Consider the following 16,138-nt stretch of genomic DNA (forward strand, 5'->3'; position numbering starts at 1 on the left):
GGGCTCCCGGTGGGGCTGGGAGCTCCATGCTCCCTGGCTCCCAAATGGGAGCCCGGGTTGGGGGAATCCCAGCCCCAAATATGACGTTGGGGTTTTAGGGGATCCACGCCACTTCTTTTTAGTTTTTTAATTTTTCTTTTAAACTAATTTTTTTTCAAAAAATATAAATTGTTTTAAATTTGTTTTCCAATCATTTTTCTAATTTTTTTTTTTAATTTTTTTTCATCTTTTCAAAATTCCTTCTCTCTCTAACATAATATTAAATTTCAATTTTATATTTGAAATTAATAATTTATAGTTGAAATTTGAAATTAAAAGTCCGCACAACGTACATTACACACGTACACAATTTAGATTTGGGAGCCCCTGTTAGGAGCCCGACGTTGGAATTGAAAAAAATCCCGGGGCTCGCAAAATTGGGAGCTCGAGTCACACATTGGACTTGCCCTTAGGACTTACTTTTTCATTCTGAAAATGGCCTTTTTGTTCATCTCTAACTCATTGAAATTGGTTTTATAACTTGAGTTGTGGATAGCAAAGAGGGTCAACCTTCATAAAAAAAAAAGAGGGTCAAACTCATGTGTTCACGCAATATGATTTTGTTTTAGCCCTCCGCGAGATACATTTCAGAGTTACCCTTCTTTCTCCTATCTCATATCTATCTTAATCACCTCTATCACGATAGAGCTTCCGTCTGTAAAGATGGATTTCCCTCTAGTTGGAGACAAAAGGATCCACCCCTTCATTAGTGACAAAAAGGGGAAAATGCACTTTATTGATAATACCATCTATTGTTGGTCTAGGAGATACAAGTGAAAATAAGCGAAAAATGGTGGTGGGTCGTGGTAATGAAGAAGATGGGTCTGTTTAGAGTTTAACACGTTATAGAAAATCACGGGGATCAATTGAATTAAGCTAAACTTTTGTATAATTACAACGTTAAAAAGTACATAATTTCTTCCTATAATTTTGGTCATGTTTTAAATTTATCACTAAAATCCTTCTGATCTAAAGAGAACGAGCGTTCCTTCCCAGGGACAAGAGAGGAGTATGAAATTGATAGTGGTGGTGGTTGGGTGGGTAGTGGTGGCGATAAACCAAAAAAGAGGGCGATGGTGGTGAAGAATGAAGATTAGAGTAGAGACAAGTTAATTAGTACTTGATTTTTTGACTCCAAATCAAGTTGTTTAAATCAATTAAGATCATATGGCATCTACGCCCTAAAGTCTGAAACAAACAAAGACTTCTTCCTTCCTTCCCTCCAAATTCTCCCGCCAAAATGAGAATCGCTGAGATTTCAGCCGATTTCCAACCAGGAGGACTCCATGAAATTCAACCAGATTTACTCGAAGAACTCAACTCTCTGATCAAGAAAGCCGAAGCAATCTCTCCTGAAAATTCAAAAGAACCGGCGAATCTTTGTTCGGAACTTCAGAAATGCTTATCTCGCCTCAACTCCATTACTCCATTATCGAAATCTTCAAAGCTTCAGATATGGAAACACAGTTATCGTCTGTGGAACGCATGTGTAGATCTATCAAACGCCACAAGTGGAAATCGATCGCCAGATGAAGATCAGGCGAAACTCCGGCAGATCTCCGCCGAACTCATATTCTTAGCAGGTGATGTTCCTGAAATTCCATCTCCGGCTTTTAAATGTGCTTCATTCTTCTATAAAACTGGTTTGATTTGGCACGATCTAAAGAAATTTGATCTTGCTGCAAATTGTTTCGAGAAAGCTACTGATCTTACGTCTAAGATTGAGGTAAATGAAATTTCAGATCCTGGAGAGAGAAAACTTATTTTAGATATTAACCTAGCTAGATCTAGATCTGCTTGGGAAGTTTCAGAGAGGAATCTTGCTCTTACTTTACTTAATAGATCTAAAACCTTGTTATTTGGATGTCCACAAAATTATAAAGCATTAGCGAATCAATATTTAATCTTTGGGAAGATTTTCTTATCTAAAAGTAATCAGACATCTTCCATTAACGAAGCTTTGAAGCTAATGACAGAAGGTTTAGACTTATGTGAGAAAGGATTGAGGAACTGTAAAAGGGCAGATGAGAAGTTAGAGTTAAGAACTTTGAGGTCTAAGTCGCTTAGGTTTATGGCAGCTGCTCATTTGCAGTGTGAAGAGTTTGAAAGTGTACTGAAGTGTATTAGGGTTTTGAGGGAGGGTGGTAGCGGTGGAGATCAGCACCCGTGTTTGCCAGTTTTGGCGATGAAGTCATGGTTGGGGTTAGGAAAGCACCGAGAAGCAGAGAAGGAATTGAGGGGTATGGTTGTAAATAAAGGGATTCCGGAAGGGGTTTGGTTGTCGTCGGTGGAGATTTATTTTCAAGCTACTGGAATGGCTGGAGCAGATACCACTAAAGGAGTATTTCTTGGGCTATTGGAGAGGTGTCATGTCAGTCCCGGAGCTGCTGTTAGGGTGGCTCATGTAGTGATTGGAAATAGTAGCGGCGAGGGTTCTAAATTAAGAGCGAAAGTGGCAGCTGAGTTAGTTTCAGACGAGAGAGTGGTGGCGCTTTTCAGTGAAGAAGCAGCTGCAAAAGAGAGGACATCGATGCATACTGTATTGTGGAACTGGTACGTTTCTTCTCGTAATCTTCAATGGCATTTGTTTAGTTTTTTCACCTCTATCAATTTATAGCAAGAGTAGATTTCAATTGTCAAAGAGCAAACAAGCTTGAAATTTGGTGTAGTTGTAAAAAGTGTAGCATAGATTAGTTTCCTTTACAACCTTTTCTAAACATCAAACTATTATCTCATTAACAAGTTTAAAGAGCAATGTTTGAAGATGGTGTTAGACCACACTCTGTAGTTTAATGAGTGGGGGCTTAGAATCTTAAATTGCATGTTGCAGAAAGCAAAATTAGAGAAAGGGTAAGATTAATCATGATATGCTGTTATTGATGTTCGATAAGTAGTTGGGTTTGGGTAACTTCCCAGTTTGATTTATTCGGAGCTGGGTGGTAAATGGGAGAAATAATGGACTTGTAAAATCCTCATTAGCCTCTGCAGATGGGAACTGGAGTGTATAGTAAAGACATTACCTGTCAAGTGTTCAGAGTCAGATGGTTTTGTCTAAAAAAAAAATCTTTGAATGGTGAGTTTGTTTTACCATACTGTTTTGGAAGAGGGAAAGCTGTCACTGGCCTTGTAGAACAGCATTATCTGTGTTTATTTTTTTGTATATCCCTGTCTAAATCCTGAAGTCTCTAATGTCATAGCTTCATCTCCTCATGTTAGAATTCATATTTTTAGTTGTGCCATGAGATTAATGTCTCAATGGGATATCATGTAGTACTCATCTTCTTGATGTATCGGTTGCCTTGTAAAGTGTTATCAGACAATGAACATTACAAATAAGCGAGTCAAAAGGCCATCAATTATCACTTTCTACTTCTCTTTGAACCATCAATTATACCCTTCTACTTCTCTTTGAATCATCAATTAGTGTGTTCTTAATTTTGCAATAATATATCTGTACAACAGAAGTCCATTTTATGGCATAACAAGCTTATAAGTGCACTTTAAACTTCTTGTATGTCTCATCTGGGAGATTATTATTTAAGAACCAAGCTACTTAATTTTGATTGTGCTATCATTGTTGGCGTTGGCAGTGGAGCAGATCATTTCAGGTTAAAAGATTACGGGACTGCTGCACAAATGTTTGAGAAATCCATGCTTTATGTACCCCACAATGTTGAGAATAGGATTCTTCGAGCTAAATGTTTTAGAGTCTTGTGTCTCTGTCACCTAGGCCTCTCACAGTTTGATAGAGCTCAAGAATTCATCGATGAAAGCGAAAACGTAGGTCAGGTTTTTAGCTTTCGTTTTCACTTCAGCTGATAACATGTTATACAGATCTCTCAACTTTTAACTGAAAAGCAAAAATGTCATAGCTAAGAAAAAAAACTTACAAATTTCTCTTATTTTTATCTCCTTCTGCAGCTTCAGCCCAACATAGCCTGTGCGTTCCTCAAGGTATTGTGTCGTTCTCTTTCTAGTCTATTCCCCTCGTCATAAGTTTTTTCAGTAATATGAATTGTACTGTCGTTTAATGCCAAGTGATTCTATAACTATGGCAGTCATCTGAAACGTTCTCCTTCAAACAAGTGAAATATATTGTTCTGACAGTATTATTTGCCTATATAAAAATTGTTGTTCAATATCTTGTATTAAAGTTCTTTTAGCAATACTATAAGTCTTATAAGTTTGCTTTTTCCGACATATGCAGTTCAAGGTCTACCTTCAAAAGAAAGAGGAAAAAGGAGCAATTTCACAGATTCAAGCCATGCCATCATGCCTTGACTTCAACCCTGACTTCTACTCCCTTGCAGCACATGAAGCCATTGCTTGCCAAGCTATCCCTGTTGCTGTTGCTTCCCTATCCAGTATCCTTCACTTCTACTCCCTTGGCAAACCAATGTCCACGCCAGAAGTGGTAGTTCTCCGAACCCTACTCACACTCCTCTCCCAAGACATGGATGGTGAAACAGAAGTTCTCAAATTCATGAAGCAAGCTCTTACCCGAATGAAAGAGCTAGGTCCTGAGAATTTCTTCGGCAAAGGAGAGGTTGGAAGGCGAGAAGTGAAGTGGTTTGCTGTAAATTCATGGAATCATGGAACCAAAATGGGGAAGGAAAAGAAATACAAATTATGTGCCGAATTTTTGGAGTTGGCATCCGAATTTTATGACGTTACGATTGATGTCGATGAAATAGAGGGAAATCGTGCCATGGTTTGCAAGTCATTAATCTTAAGTGTCTCAGCTACTATTGCAGTTGAGAAGCAAACTGGCGTCGAGTTAACAGATTCTGATGTAAAGAGAGCTTCCCAAATGCTGGATAAAGTTGGGAAGGTATGGATTTCTCCTGCGTTATTTTCTTACTGCATCTACTTCATTATTGGGCTTTATGCGGCCTAGTTAGGCATCAAAGACAAAAAATTACGTGCACAGGCTGCTCCTGCCCATCTAGCGGGTGGGCCATTTACAGGTTTAGGGTTATTGCATATTTTGGTGTACATTTATATTTTTCGCTCATCTATGTCAACCCATGTACTGATTCCATTGCATACACAGATGTTATCTGGGACAAAGCTCAAGGATGACGATAAATCCATCGATCCAGGCCTCTTTTTCATATACACCCTCAATGCTTATGATCTACAAGGCAGATTTGACACCTCAAAATCTCAACAGCTTCTTCTGGTTAAGAACTTTGCATCTTCAAAAATGTGCAGTCCTCAGTATCTCCTCCAGATTGGTCTCAACGCACTAGAAAGCGGTCGAAACTCCAACCTCGAGGTTTCCGATTATGCCCTCAACACTTGCTTATCATCTCTCCTCAACTCACCTTCTCCAGACTATCAAACAGTTGCTCTTGTTGTCCGAAAACTAATTGGACTTGCTGGATTCCAGAAAGGAAATGCAGATGAGGATGTATATTCTGTATATAGACAGGCATATCGGATTATGATAGGTTTGAAAGAAGGTGAGTATCCTACCGAAGAGGGGAAGTGGTTAGCTACGACAGCATGGAATCGTGCCGACTTACCTGTTCGACTAGGTCAGATTGGTCTTGCAAGAAGATGGATGAGTTTAGGGTTGGATCTAGCTGAACATGTTCCAGGGATGGTGGGATATAAGAGTTCTATGAATGAGTTCTTTACTGAGTTTGAAAAGAAATTCAATGGCCTTGACTTAGATGATAGCAGATCTTAACTTGCCTTGTGATTTCTGTATTTGTCTTTCATGTACATATAAATCATGAGTTTATAGTTTTAGTTAGTACAAGGAACTAGTACAAAAATTAGATGATACTACTTAAAATGATCAATTCAAGACTGAGTAATAGACAATGGTACTCTGTTAGTGGTCTCTCTTCTCTTTCTCAAAAAAGTTGGTTTTTCATATCATTATATACTGGGAAATGTAGATCAGGCTACAAAAGTTGACGTATTCTAGATGTAAGTAAGAATCAATTATCCATCAAAAGAGTAAACAAATTCATCAAGAGACAGAGAGAGTTGACTAGGAAATAAGAGCAAGCCCAATGGTACTTAGGGGCTGGGCTCATGAAATTTGGGAGCTCTAGACTTTTTCAATTCACTTCCAACAGGACCTCTCAATCCAAATTCAATATGTTATTACAAGTGTGGTGTACGGGTACGAGATTTTGATTTCCATACTTTGGGTGTTGCTCTAACGATAGTTGATTTTGTTCAAGCCTCGAATGAACTTGACTTTTGGCCTCAATTCTATGAGATCATTGAATATTAGAATTCTATTTTCAGGAAACTGAGAGAAATTATAAGATAGATCATAAACATCATTTTCCCGTATTAAACTTCGTATATATAAAGTGAACAATGCAAACAAAACAATCTAACAGAAAAGCCAAAAATAATATTTTGTTGCATTATATATGCATTTGTCTTCCTTGCAAAGAATTCTAAAGAAAGGCAAAGCATTTTATGATTTCCCAAACAAAGAATTTTTCCTTTTTCTTGTCGTGGATCCGAAGATTAAGTGTCCATCTGGTGGATGAATATAAATCTTTATTTATGTTGTGCTTCAGTTGTTTCAGCTTTTTCCTTTGCACCTGCTAATCTGACTATGTCTTCAACAAGAATCTTTCCTTCTGTTGAAATCAACGAAAATCGACCAGTGTTATAGTCCAAAAGATAATATAGTTCAAAGTAAACTTATTCTAAGTACAGAAAAAAGGAGTCGAAATTATTTGATATGAAAGTGGAAGTGAAAGGGAAATCGAATTTTACTCATGCAGCTTGAAAGGGTTCAGAGGATTTGAGAGACAATAAGATATAACAAAACTGATTGGAGATTTAAAGAATCAACCAGGAAAATGGGCTTGGAAATGAAGAGGTAAAGGCGGAACTTGGATTTTGACTGACCTGTATCTTTGGAAAGGTTGCTGATAAGTTCTTGGACACCGTCTTTGCCTATGGTGTCCTTGAGGTACATAGCTGCACCTGCTACCTCCTCAGGGGTCACCTTCCCATCATAGTCCCTGCAAATGATTCATACTACCCGAGTCAATCTTCACGAGGTTACTCGTACGATGCATAAATACATACATGTATATGTATATATATATATACATATATATCAATATTGTTGTGTGGTTATGTTGCATTAAAATGAGTACTAGTTAAGAAACCCTAACAATGGGTTCCGGGTTTCACCAAAAACCGAAATGGTAAGGGTGGTTCTATATATCGACATCTCAAGATGCTAGTCACACGGACATGGTAGAACAATTAAAATCAGAAGCAAATCGTAAGCAATTTATGTACCTATCAAGTAGTCGCCAACGGTCACCGATTTTGGCATCGACGTCATCAATCTCCTTTTCAAGCTTTTGGAGCATAGCATCAACCTGGGGTATAAGGTAACCCATTTTAATATTAGGTTTTATTAAGTGAATTATGTATTAAGTATCGACCGAAGTAAGCAAGAGAAAATGGTTTTGATTATTTCTTACCCTATTTATTAGCGCTGAAGAAACCTTGTCACCTATAGCCGCCTCGGCCGCATGGTCACTTTCCTCTCTCGAAGCTTTGTATGCTTTCTTAGCCTCTTCTTCTCCTTCTGTACCCTCTTTCTCGACCATGCTGTTATACAATTCTATCTGAAAAAACAAATAACGATGTTCAAAATATAAAGATCAATTATGAATTCCCATCTGGCTTTAACTTCCCACCATGATGCTGGCCAGCTCTATTGGGCATAATTACATTGACTATATAGGGTTGGGGTGTGCGGCTCTCTTGGCCTCTTGGCCAAGGTTTAAACTTTAAAGTATATTACAGCGGGTAGTCGTGTAGTCTGTCGAGTAGCTTCAGCCCGGGCAGACTGCCAAGTGATCATTTTTGGCGGAGGCAGACCCACCAATTCTAGCGGGCACTATCCATCTTTGGGATTCAGCCATCCACAAGCTCATGAAGACTCGGGTAAACGTGACGAGTGTTGGGCCTCAAAATTTTATTCCCACCCCTATGCAGGGCTACTGTGGATCTATTTCTGGTAGCGAGTTTTTTTCTCTAGAAAATTAAATTAAAGAGTTTTCTTTTACTTCACAGTTCATATACCTCCTTATTGACAAGCCTCAGAAACTCCTCACGCTCCATACTCACTGACTGGAACAAGTAAAAGAAAACCATATGTAAGAATCGAGTAGATTGCACCATCTTAAAGTGTTCAATATTTGATAGATGTCTTAAAAGAAAAGCAAAGTTTATGAACAGAAATTCTTACAGATGCTGAAGCTAAAACAGCCAATGCACGGCTTAGTTCACAGAGTTGCTCGTGTTTCTCTAATGTTATTGGTGTTGCTTGCTCTTGTGCTTCTCTGGCTGTTGGAACGGTCATCTCTTTCAATGCGATATCTTCCTGGTTAATTTTAGATTTAGCTTTCTCCTCTTCCTCGTCCTCTTCCTCCTCCTATAACATAGATAGCATACCACTATTTAGAACGTGATAGGATGGACAACAAAGATGACTAGAGAAACTGAACTTAAAGAGAATAAACCAATCAAAAAGAAAAGAAAAGGTACGAGTTCAAGGATCAAGAATACGGAATTCATAACTTTTACAGCTTCTCTTGAAGTTCGAAGTTAGAAGGGCCTATAAAGGGTCATTATGAATCTTGAAAATAAAATGAACATAAAGCATTAAGGCATAATGAAATAATCAATAAATAGCCAGAAACATTGTCTTAGAGGTATATCAGAAGATGGCAGTACTTTGGGTGTATACGAGATGGTACAAAGTTCAAGAGATAGAAAGAGGAGCTTACCCAAGCATTCAATCAAAGTATAAATAAACTGAAGTACATTGAGAAACATAGAAGAAACAAGATACATGAATATTTTTCTTGTACCTTAATAAGCTCTTCTTGCATTTCTAGGTATTCAAGTTTCCTTCTCCTCTCTGAAACAGAATCTTCAGACGGCAAAGCTGTTACTCCAACAGTATCCACCACCTCATCCGGTAAAGAAGACAGTGTCGCTTGAACAGCCTCTTCCGGCCTCAGCTTCCCAGAAACAGTGAACGCTCTAAATATTAGATAAACCAGAACGAAACATGTCAAATCCATGAAAAAATTATATTCTGCTACAGCATAATTATAGATGAGGACTTAAATACCTCGAAAGGATCAAAAGGGAGGATGGCACAGAGTGATTCAGAGATAAATCCAACCAATCACGAAGCTGCAAAAAGAATACCATCAACCAAGTCACAGTCACACACCAAAATTCCATTTATATGATCCCAATGATTTTACTGTAAAGATAGATTAAATGAAAGCTTTTAGTTAAAACAAAATTTTAGCTTCTTTGCCACGAAGGTTGATAATTTGACTCCATATAGTCCCGAGTGATTGATTGTCGAGTAATCATAGTACACAAATTCCTTTCTTATCTATATTTGCCGTTAACGAATTTGAATGTGGAGAATTAGTGCAACCATGATAAATGCTTGATTTGTCAACACTAAAAGAAAATGAACTTGATATACGAAAAAAAAAGTTGAGACTTGAGAATATACCTGCTGCCTCATCTCCTCTACTGAAAGTAATCCAAGTAAGCCTCGATCTCTACAATCTTCACGAAGTTCAGCTTCTGAAAGTGATTCCACACCTTCTGCCTGAATCATCTTGTCGTCATTCTTGATCCTATCCAAATTGTACAAAATAAAAACTTAACACAACGATCAGCATTACGCCATACAACAATATTTCGGCTCATCCAAGGAATCAAGGATAACAATAAAAGTGGAAACCCAGAAACAAAACAAACTAAGGATCGGGTGGCATGTTTAGACTATCTATGTGATGAAACTGGTAGTTTCTCTTATATGTGAAAAAAATAAGATAAACGAATTGGGATTATGATATTTTGAAGTATTGAAATATGATAAAGGCATATAAGTTACCATTGGAGTCTTTGTCGGAGCATGAAACGTAGATATGCATCTGTTCCATAAGGGGAGACTCCCATATATTTGCACATATTTACTAATCGGGGCCTGTAATTGACAAAATAATGCAAAAATTACATGCAATTCTGTAAAAGAATGCATGACCTCTCAAGTACGAGTTGAACATAAACCTAAACTACCACAAATATGCTAACCTGTTGATATTGTCAAGAGTAAGCTCATCATTGAATAACTTCGCAAAACCTAAAATTTCTTCATTGGAAACTCGAGCTCCGGTCCTGACCTATTTGAACAAAAGCATACTTAATTGCGATTCAGAAAGCAAAAATATTCAACAAGATAATCAAATCTCGGGAGGCAGTAGAACTTCGAGACCAGAAAACGACTCACTTTGTTCAAAAATTCATCAAGATCTTCTGCTGTTTTCTTAGTTTCTCCACTTCGTGAGTTTTGAACTTCCTTCGCCATTTCTTTGACAGTGTCTTGTAAAAACTTTGCATACTCCATTCTAGCATTGAGCTTCCGTTTCAATGCTTCCTACAGGTTACACGTCCGGAAATAGTTGATATTTTCTATAAAGAAACTAAATTTCAAGAGAATAAAAAAAAAAAGAACAAGCAATTATGCGTCACTATATCTATATCAATTTGAGGATGGAAAGAATATTATATGCCTGATCTAACATTTTATACTCACTCCGAAGCTGATCGTTAGAGCATCTTCAACGGAACACTCAAACTCTAACACTTAGAGTGTCACTTAGGATTTGTGGAGATTTTGTTAAAAAACCTTTTCCAATGGGACACTCAATATCTATATCAATTTGAGGATGGAAAGAATATTATGTGCCAGACCTAACATTTTATACTCACTCCGGAGCTGATCGTTAGAGCATCTCCAACGGAACACTCAAACTCTAACACTTAGAGTATCACTTAGGATTTGTAGAGAGTTTGTTAAAAAACCTTTCCGAATGGGACACTCAACTAGACACTTTATGATAATGTGGAGCATTTATTAATAGAGACACTCTAAAATTAGAGTGTCTCTTTGATACTCTTTAAGTGTCATTTAAAATTCTAACCAATAGAAACTTTGCTTTTTAACTACTTTTTATTTATTGAATTGAAGAGTAATATGTTCAGTACGTAGAAGTATTTTAGAGATCTCCATTGAAGACAATTTTTTTTTTAAAGTGTCTCTATATTGACACTTATGAAAGAGAATCTTCATTGACACTTGACAACTAGACTTTTAGAGTGTTTGTTAGAGTGTCCCATAGGAGATGCTCTTAGTATCACAGAGGATCTAAGTCTCCTTTTACCACCTATGTTACAACTAGTTGAATAACCCACAAAGTACGAGATCTACGATAGCTTCACAAAAATCATAAAAGAACCACTAGAAACCCAATTTCTTCAAGAATAAAGGAAAGATAACTAAATGATTTGGAGGCTATGCTGCATTTCTAACTTTTAGTTTGTTCCTTATTTAAAATTTCTATCTGTGCCTCAGAAGTCAGAACCCCTAGATTTGAAACCGAAGTAATTTTGCACAGCAGAAACGGTGAAAACAGTTTGCCTCCATACAAAATATCCAGGCTAGGGTCTCGGAAGGAAGATAATCTGTAGTTGGGTAAGCATGTTCTTACATACATATTTACTTACATGAGTTCGAGTCAAACAATAAGAATCCTATTTCTCTTTTTTCTCTAATTTTCCGAAGAGAAAGCTAAAAAAAAAGTAATATAACAAGCTAATCCCGCTAGCACATGATGCAATTTCCAAGAAAAACTAACTTTTAAAGACAATGACCAAATTAGTACCTGTTCCTTCATCTTGTCCTGGAATGTTGATGGCAACATGTTGGGAAACAATTTAAGGAATACCGGCAGCAAGAACTCCATGAAAGGGACTAAAAGAAATACTGCAAACGGAACGAGCCTGAATATGTCAACTGTCGTGCGTGTTAGTTGTTGTCTTTCCCGTCTAGAAAGACTCTTTCCACCAGCAAGTTTTAGAAGTAGTCTCGAGCTGATTCTAACATCAGCCCAGAGTAACTTTAAACCCAACCAATAATGCTGCATAGTTGCTTTAAATTCTTCCTTCCAATGAACAAGCTTTTTGGCCCAATCTTCCCTAAGGGAACAAAAAAGAGAGAAACGAGGAAATAAATAAACAGAGACATTCAACAATCGGATTTTGTATTTGCGAAGACAAATGTGCGAAACAATGAGCTATAACCTGCTCATAGAGGCAACGGCTCTCAAAGCAGGCCCAATCCCCAAAAGTATAGCCTGGATTTTCTGCATGATAGATGTGGCACTCTTTTGAGATCCTTGTAGCTGTTTCAGTTTAGCTTTCGCTTTAACAGCACTCAAACCTTCAACAGCCTGATCACACTCCTCTGGGGATGCCTCCTTTTTCTGTTTGGCTGCTTGTTTTTCATTTTCATCGCCACTCTTTTCAGATTCAGGTTGAGGAACTGTAGATGTCGAAGCATTATGTAAAGATTGTGACAGCCATCTGCCTCCAAAAGATGGTCGAAACTCTGATCTTCCGTTCCCATATGAACTATGCTTCAAAAACTGCACTCTTGAATAGCTTAACAATTCATCTTTTGCAACTAAAATAGGAGATCTGCTACTATTATGATTATCAAAATGTTTTGAAGGGTCATTTGAGGCAACCCCACTCAAATCCCGTAAAGTCAAATGTTGATATGGTTCATCATAACCAAAACTCGAAGTTCTTTGAGCTAAGCAAGTTCGTCCATTCAGGAAATCATAGACGAATCTCTTCCTTCTTAAAAGTGCTCTAGAACCCATTATTGAAGCTTTCTCTATCGAAAATAAAATCTACGCTCATATCCTTCACACTCGCCTGTGAGATATGCTAATAAGTATAACTGTTAATAGAAAATCACAATCACATCAAAGAAAGACAATGATAAGTACCATATATTATAATGCACAGATTCAACACTCTCTTCATCAAAAAAAAAACACTCAAATAAGTATTTGATTAAATGACATTTGTTTGTAAAGAAGAAAAAACAATCAACAACATAAGCAGAAGCAAATTGCAAGATTTTCACTAATAGAGAAATAAGAACAAAAAAAAACACCATAAATTTCCCAAACAAAATAAAATTATGTTTTAGATCATGAACCAACCTCCTACCATTTTTCATACAAATAGTGCAATTCCAATTTCTAGAAACACCCACTCACCAAAATTGCAAAAATATGATCACAATACTTAACATGATTAATCAAAATATAGAATATCTATCTTTAACATGTATAAGTAATCATACCCTTAACCTAATTTTAGACATTTGAACCCACTAATGGATCAACTAATAGACTGAAAAAGGTAATAACTTTCTCATGCTTAGTTAGGCTTAAAGCGAATTAGAAGCTCAAGAGTATATACCCTTGAAAGAAATGAAAGAATTTTTTTACTGGGTATTGTTGCAGACATTGATAATACAAAGTTTAGAGAGAGAGAGAGAGAATTACCAAGAACTCTGGATGATTACTAGTAAAGAGGAAGATGGTAAATACCCAAGAAGGGTTTTGATTGAAATCGAATTGGGTTATTGAAATCTTTCTCTTTCCATCTCCGATTTGCTTTGATTCACCATTTTCCGTCGCATTGACGTGTTATAATTTTGGCTGAAATGATACGCTCTTTCCTTCTTGACTTTTCTTATTCTTTGACTTAATGGAGTTTTGACTTTGGCCAGATGGTCAGGTTTAGAGCAAGTCCAACCCCAGCCGGGCTGAGGCCAATAATTCAAATTATTGGCCTCAGCCCCCCGCTCCAAGCCCAGCCGCTTGGAGCGGAGGCTGGGGTCGGCCATTCAGTCGCCCCTAACATTAGGGGCGACTGAATGGAAGCCCCAAGTGACCGTTGGGGCCTCCAACGGTCACTTGGGGATCCCCCCTAGCCGTTGGATTTGCTCCAACGGCTAGATCTAGCCGTTGGAGCAAATCCAACGGCTAGAAATCGATCCAACCCCTATAAATAGGGGTTGGATCAATTTCATCTCTCACCCTCTTCATCACTTTCTTTCTCTCCATCTCTTGCAACTTCCTCTCCATTTCTATCTCTCTTTCTTTCAATTTTTTTTTTCATCTTTTCATTTGTTCACCCATGGATCCATTAGACATCAACGAATTCGATAACCAAAGTTATATGGAAATGTTGTCCCCTAATTCTACTTACCCGTCGGCTCAATTAGGAGTTGATGATTATGAAGTATGTGAGGATTCTTGTGTGCAAGGAGGGACGTCTTCGACAAAGACTAAACGGGAACCGTATAAGCCGGATGAAGATATTTTACTTACTAATTGTTATTTGAAAATAACATTTGATGCGGTTGTCGGAAATAGCCAAAAATATAAAGTATTTTGGCAAAAAATATCGGATGAATATAATGCGAGTGCAAAGTTTCAACGCACACTTAGAAGTTGTAAATCTCGTTTCAGTGAGATAAGCTCGGAATGTCAAAGTTTTATATCGACTTTGAGGATAGTAAATAAAGTTCCAAAAAGCGGAGAAAACGATTATGACCGGGTAATTGTTTCTAACTTTTTAATTTCTTTTTTCTATCTTTTCACTTCATTCATAATATATACTTATATATATATTTTGTTTATTTTAGTTACAAAGAGCTATCGAAATGTATAAAAAAAATCATCAAGGTAAAGGGTTTAGGTTCCTACATGTTTACAAAATTTTGATGACACACAACAAGTGGATGGCAGACATGCCAGGAGAGTCAACATCCGGTAAAAGAGATTCTAATACCAATCCATCGGAAGAAAGACCAATTGGCCGTAAACAAGCCAAAGCAAATGCAAGAGTTGGCGAACCATCCACACATTCTACCGCTTCAAAAACTCCCAGTGAGGGATATTGGGAAAAAAGAGAAGAAGATTCCCAACAAAGAACAGTAACTTTGAGTGAAGCAGTACGGGTTCAACAAGAGACCCTAAAGGTGCAACAAGATTTTCTACGGGTGCAAACGGAGGTGGCGAACCGACAATATGCGATGGAATTAATGAAGATTGATATTAGGTCTCTCGACGAACATGCTCAACAAATGCTTTTAGCGGCGCGAGAGGCTTTGAACGGTGCACCAAGAGACCCAAGAAACCCCTTCTAGTTATTTTTAATTAATTTTTCTAGTGTTGTTTAGTCGTATTTAAGTAGTTTTAAATTTTTAATCAATTATTAGTTGTAATCGATGTTTGTTTAATTGAATTTTATTAGTAAATTGGGAAATTCCAAATTCAAATTTTCGGCCTCAAGAGAGGCTGGGGTTGGAGCTGAATTTTAGAGGCTGAGCTGAGGCCAATAATTTTAGGTGAAAAAGTGGTTTTTTCGGCCTAAGACAGGCTGGGGTTGGACTTGCTCTTAGAGTTAGGGTTATCCAGGTTGAACCCTTGATGATTAGCGCAAATTCCTGTTGGGCTCCTTAGTTTATGACCAATTTTCTGTTTGCCCTTATGTTTTCCTAAATTTTAGTTGACAACCTTTGACAAAGAGAACACTTATCTCTGGACGAGCTATCGGTTAGCTCCGTGTAAGTCATCTAACAAGAAAAACAAATAAATTACTAGATTAACACCCGAAACAGACTAATTAGTCTAAGTTAGACGCTTCAAATGTGACATTTTCATTTTACATGATTATGCTCCTCCTTAGGTAAAATGATAAACTATAACAAATTCAACATCTTTTTCTCCAACAATTCTCATCCCAAATTTAAAAGGATGATCATGAGAAACTTGAAAGTTCATAATGCCTCCTTATCGGACTAATACCTCTGGTGTTTGATTAATATTGTATACTCAATAGGATGAGAAGAATCAGATTGGTTTTCTTGGTACAAACACCGATGACAGTACTAAGATTTATGATGAGGTTCCACCATTAAAGGTCATAACTTTGAGTTTTACTAACACGACAAGAGCAAGGATTGAAAATGCAGGTGGAAAATACCTAATGGCGTAAAATATCGACATCATTTTCAAATCCCAACTTCACCTTGTATGTTCCTTTATTCTCTACTTCAATTATTTCTTATTTCAATGCGTCATAAAAATAGCAAAATTGTTTAGGTTGCAGCTTTAGGGGAATAAAAGAAAAT

The 16,138-nt window shown here is 37.3% G+C and overlaps 2 protein-coding genes across 5 annotated transcripts; one reads left to right on the top strand and one right to left on the bottom strand.

Annotated features, from left to right (window-relative positions):
* Positions 1 to 527: 527 nt before the first annotated feature.
* ATSPO22 (Tetratricopeptide repeat (TPR)-like superfamily protein) lies at positions 528 to 6,026 on the top strand. 2 transcript variants are annotated; one of them, XR_015236826.1, is made up of 6 exons: positions 972 to 2,592; positions 3,630 to 3,819; positions 3,961 to 3,993; positions 4,247 to 4,870; positions 5,093 to 5,790; positions 5,886 to 6,026. XR_015236826.1 is itself a non-coding variant. In XM_086665757.1 (5 exons), the coding sequence occupies exons 1-5, from the start codon at positions 1,280 to 1,282 to the stop codon at positions 5,732 to 5,734; spliced, it is 2,802 nt and encodes a 933-aa protein (XP_086521883.1). In that variant the 5' UTR covers positions 528 to 1,279; the 3' UTR covers positions 5,735 to 5,890. The 2 variants fall into 2 exon arrangements, 1 of the variants encoding a protein (XP_086521883.1); XM_086665757.1 differs by having other exon boundaries at positions 528 to 2,592; positions 5,093 to 5,890.
* A 304-nt stretch (positions 6,027 to 6,330) lies between these two features.
* On the bottom strand, positions 6,331 to 13,843 carry LOC147550837 (uncharacterized). 3 transcript variants are annotated; one of them, XM_086665758.1, is made up of 15 exons: positions 13,500 to 13,843; positions 12,220 to 12,883; positions 11,802 to 12,114; positions 10,367 to 10,513; positions 10,171 to 10,259; positions 9,971 to 10,063; positions 9,584 to 9,710; positions 9,182 to 9,246; positions 8,916 to 9,090; positions 8,291 to 8,476; positions 8,125 to 8,172; positions 7,518 to 7,664; positions 7,330 to 7,412; positions 6,928 to 7,043; positions 6,331 to 6,653 (listed from the first exon to the last, which is right to left on the bottom strand). In XM_086665758.1, exons 2-15 carry the CDS (start codon positions 12,801 to 12,803, stop codon positions 6,571 to 6,573), a joined length of 2,256 nt encoding a protein of 751 aa, XP_086521884.1. In that variant the 5' UTR covers positions 12,804 to 12,883; positions 13,500 to 13,843; the 3' UTR covers positions 6,331 to 6,570. The 3 variants fall into 3 exon arrangements, with proteins under 3 accessions (XP_086521884.1, XP_086521885.1, XP_086521886.1); XM_086665759.1 differs by having other exon boundaries at positions 12,220 to 12,858; positions 13,500 to 13,755; XM_086665760.1 differs by having other exon boundaries at positions 12,220 to 12,870; positions 13,500 to 13,720.
* Between the last annotated feature and the right edge of the window lie 2,295 nt (positions 13,844 to 16,138).

The sequence above is a fragment of the Eschscholzia californica genome, unplaced genomic scaffold (genome assembly GCF_041429995.1).
Source record: "Eschscholzia californica isolate CP2 unplaced genomic scaffold, dmEscCali1.0.p SCAF_3, whole genome shotgun sequence".
Taxonomy (NCBI): Eukaryota; Viridiplantae; Streptophyta; class Magnoliopsida; order Ranunculales; family Papaveraceae; genus Eschscholzia; species Eschscholzia californica.

Bases quoted from the DNA above. Each gene is read 5' to 3' on its own strand.
- ATSPO22 (XM_086665757.1), top strand. From the start codon at position 1,280: ATGAGAATCGCTGAGATTTCAGCCGATTTCCAACCAGGAGGACTCCAT. The intron at 2,593-3,629 runs GTACGTTTCTTC...TGGCGTTGGCAG, and splicing joins CATACTGTATTGTGGAACTG to TGGAGCAGATCATTTCAGGT. The intron at 3,820-3,960 runs GTAGGTCAGGTT...CTCCTTCTGCAG, and splicing joins TCATCGATGAAAGCGAAAAC to CTTCAGCCCAACATAGCCTG.
- LOC147550837 (XM_086665758.1), bottom strand. From the start codon at position 12,803: ATGGGTTCTAGAGCACTTTTAAGAAGGAAGAGATTCGTCTATGATTTC. The intron at 12,115-12,219 runs GTTATAGCTCAT...TTGTTCCCTTAG, and splicing joins GCCGTTGCCTCTATGAGCAG to GGAAGATTGGGCCAAAAAGC. The intron at 9,711-9,970 runs GTAACTTATATG...CAATTTGGATAG, and splicing joins CTCCGACAAAGACTCCAATG to GATCAAGAATGACGACAAGA.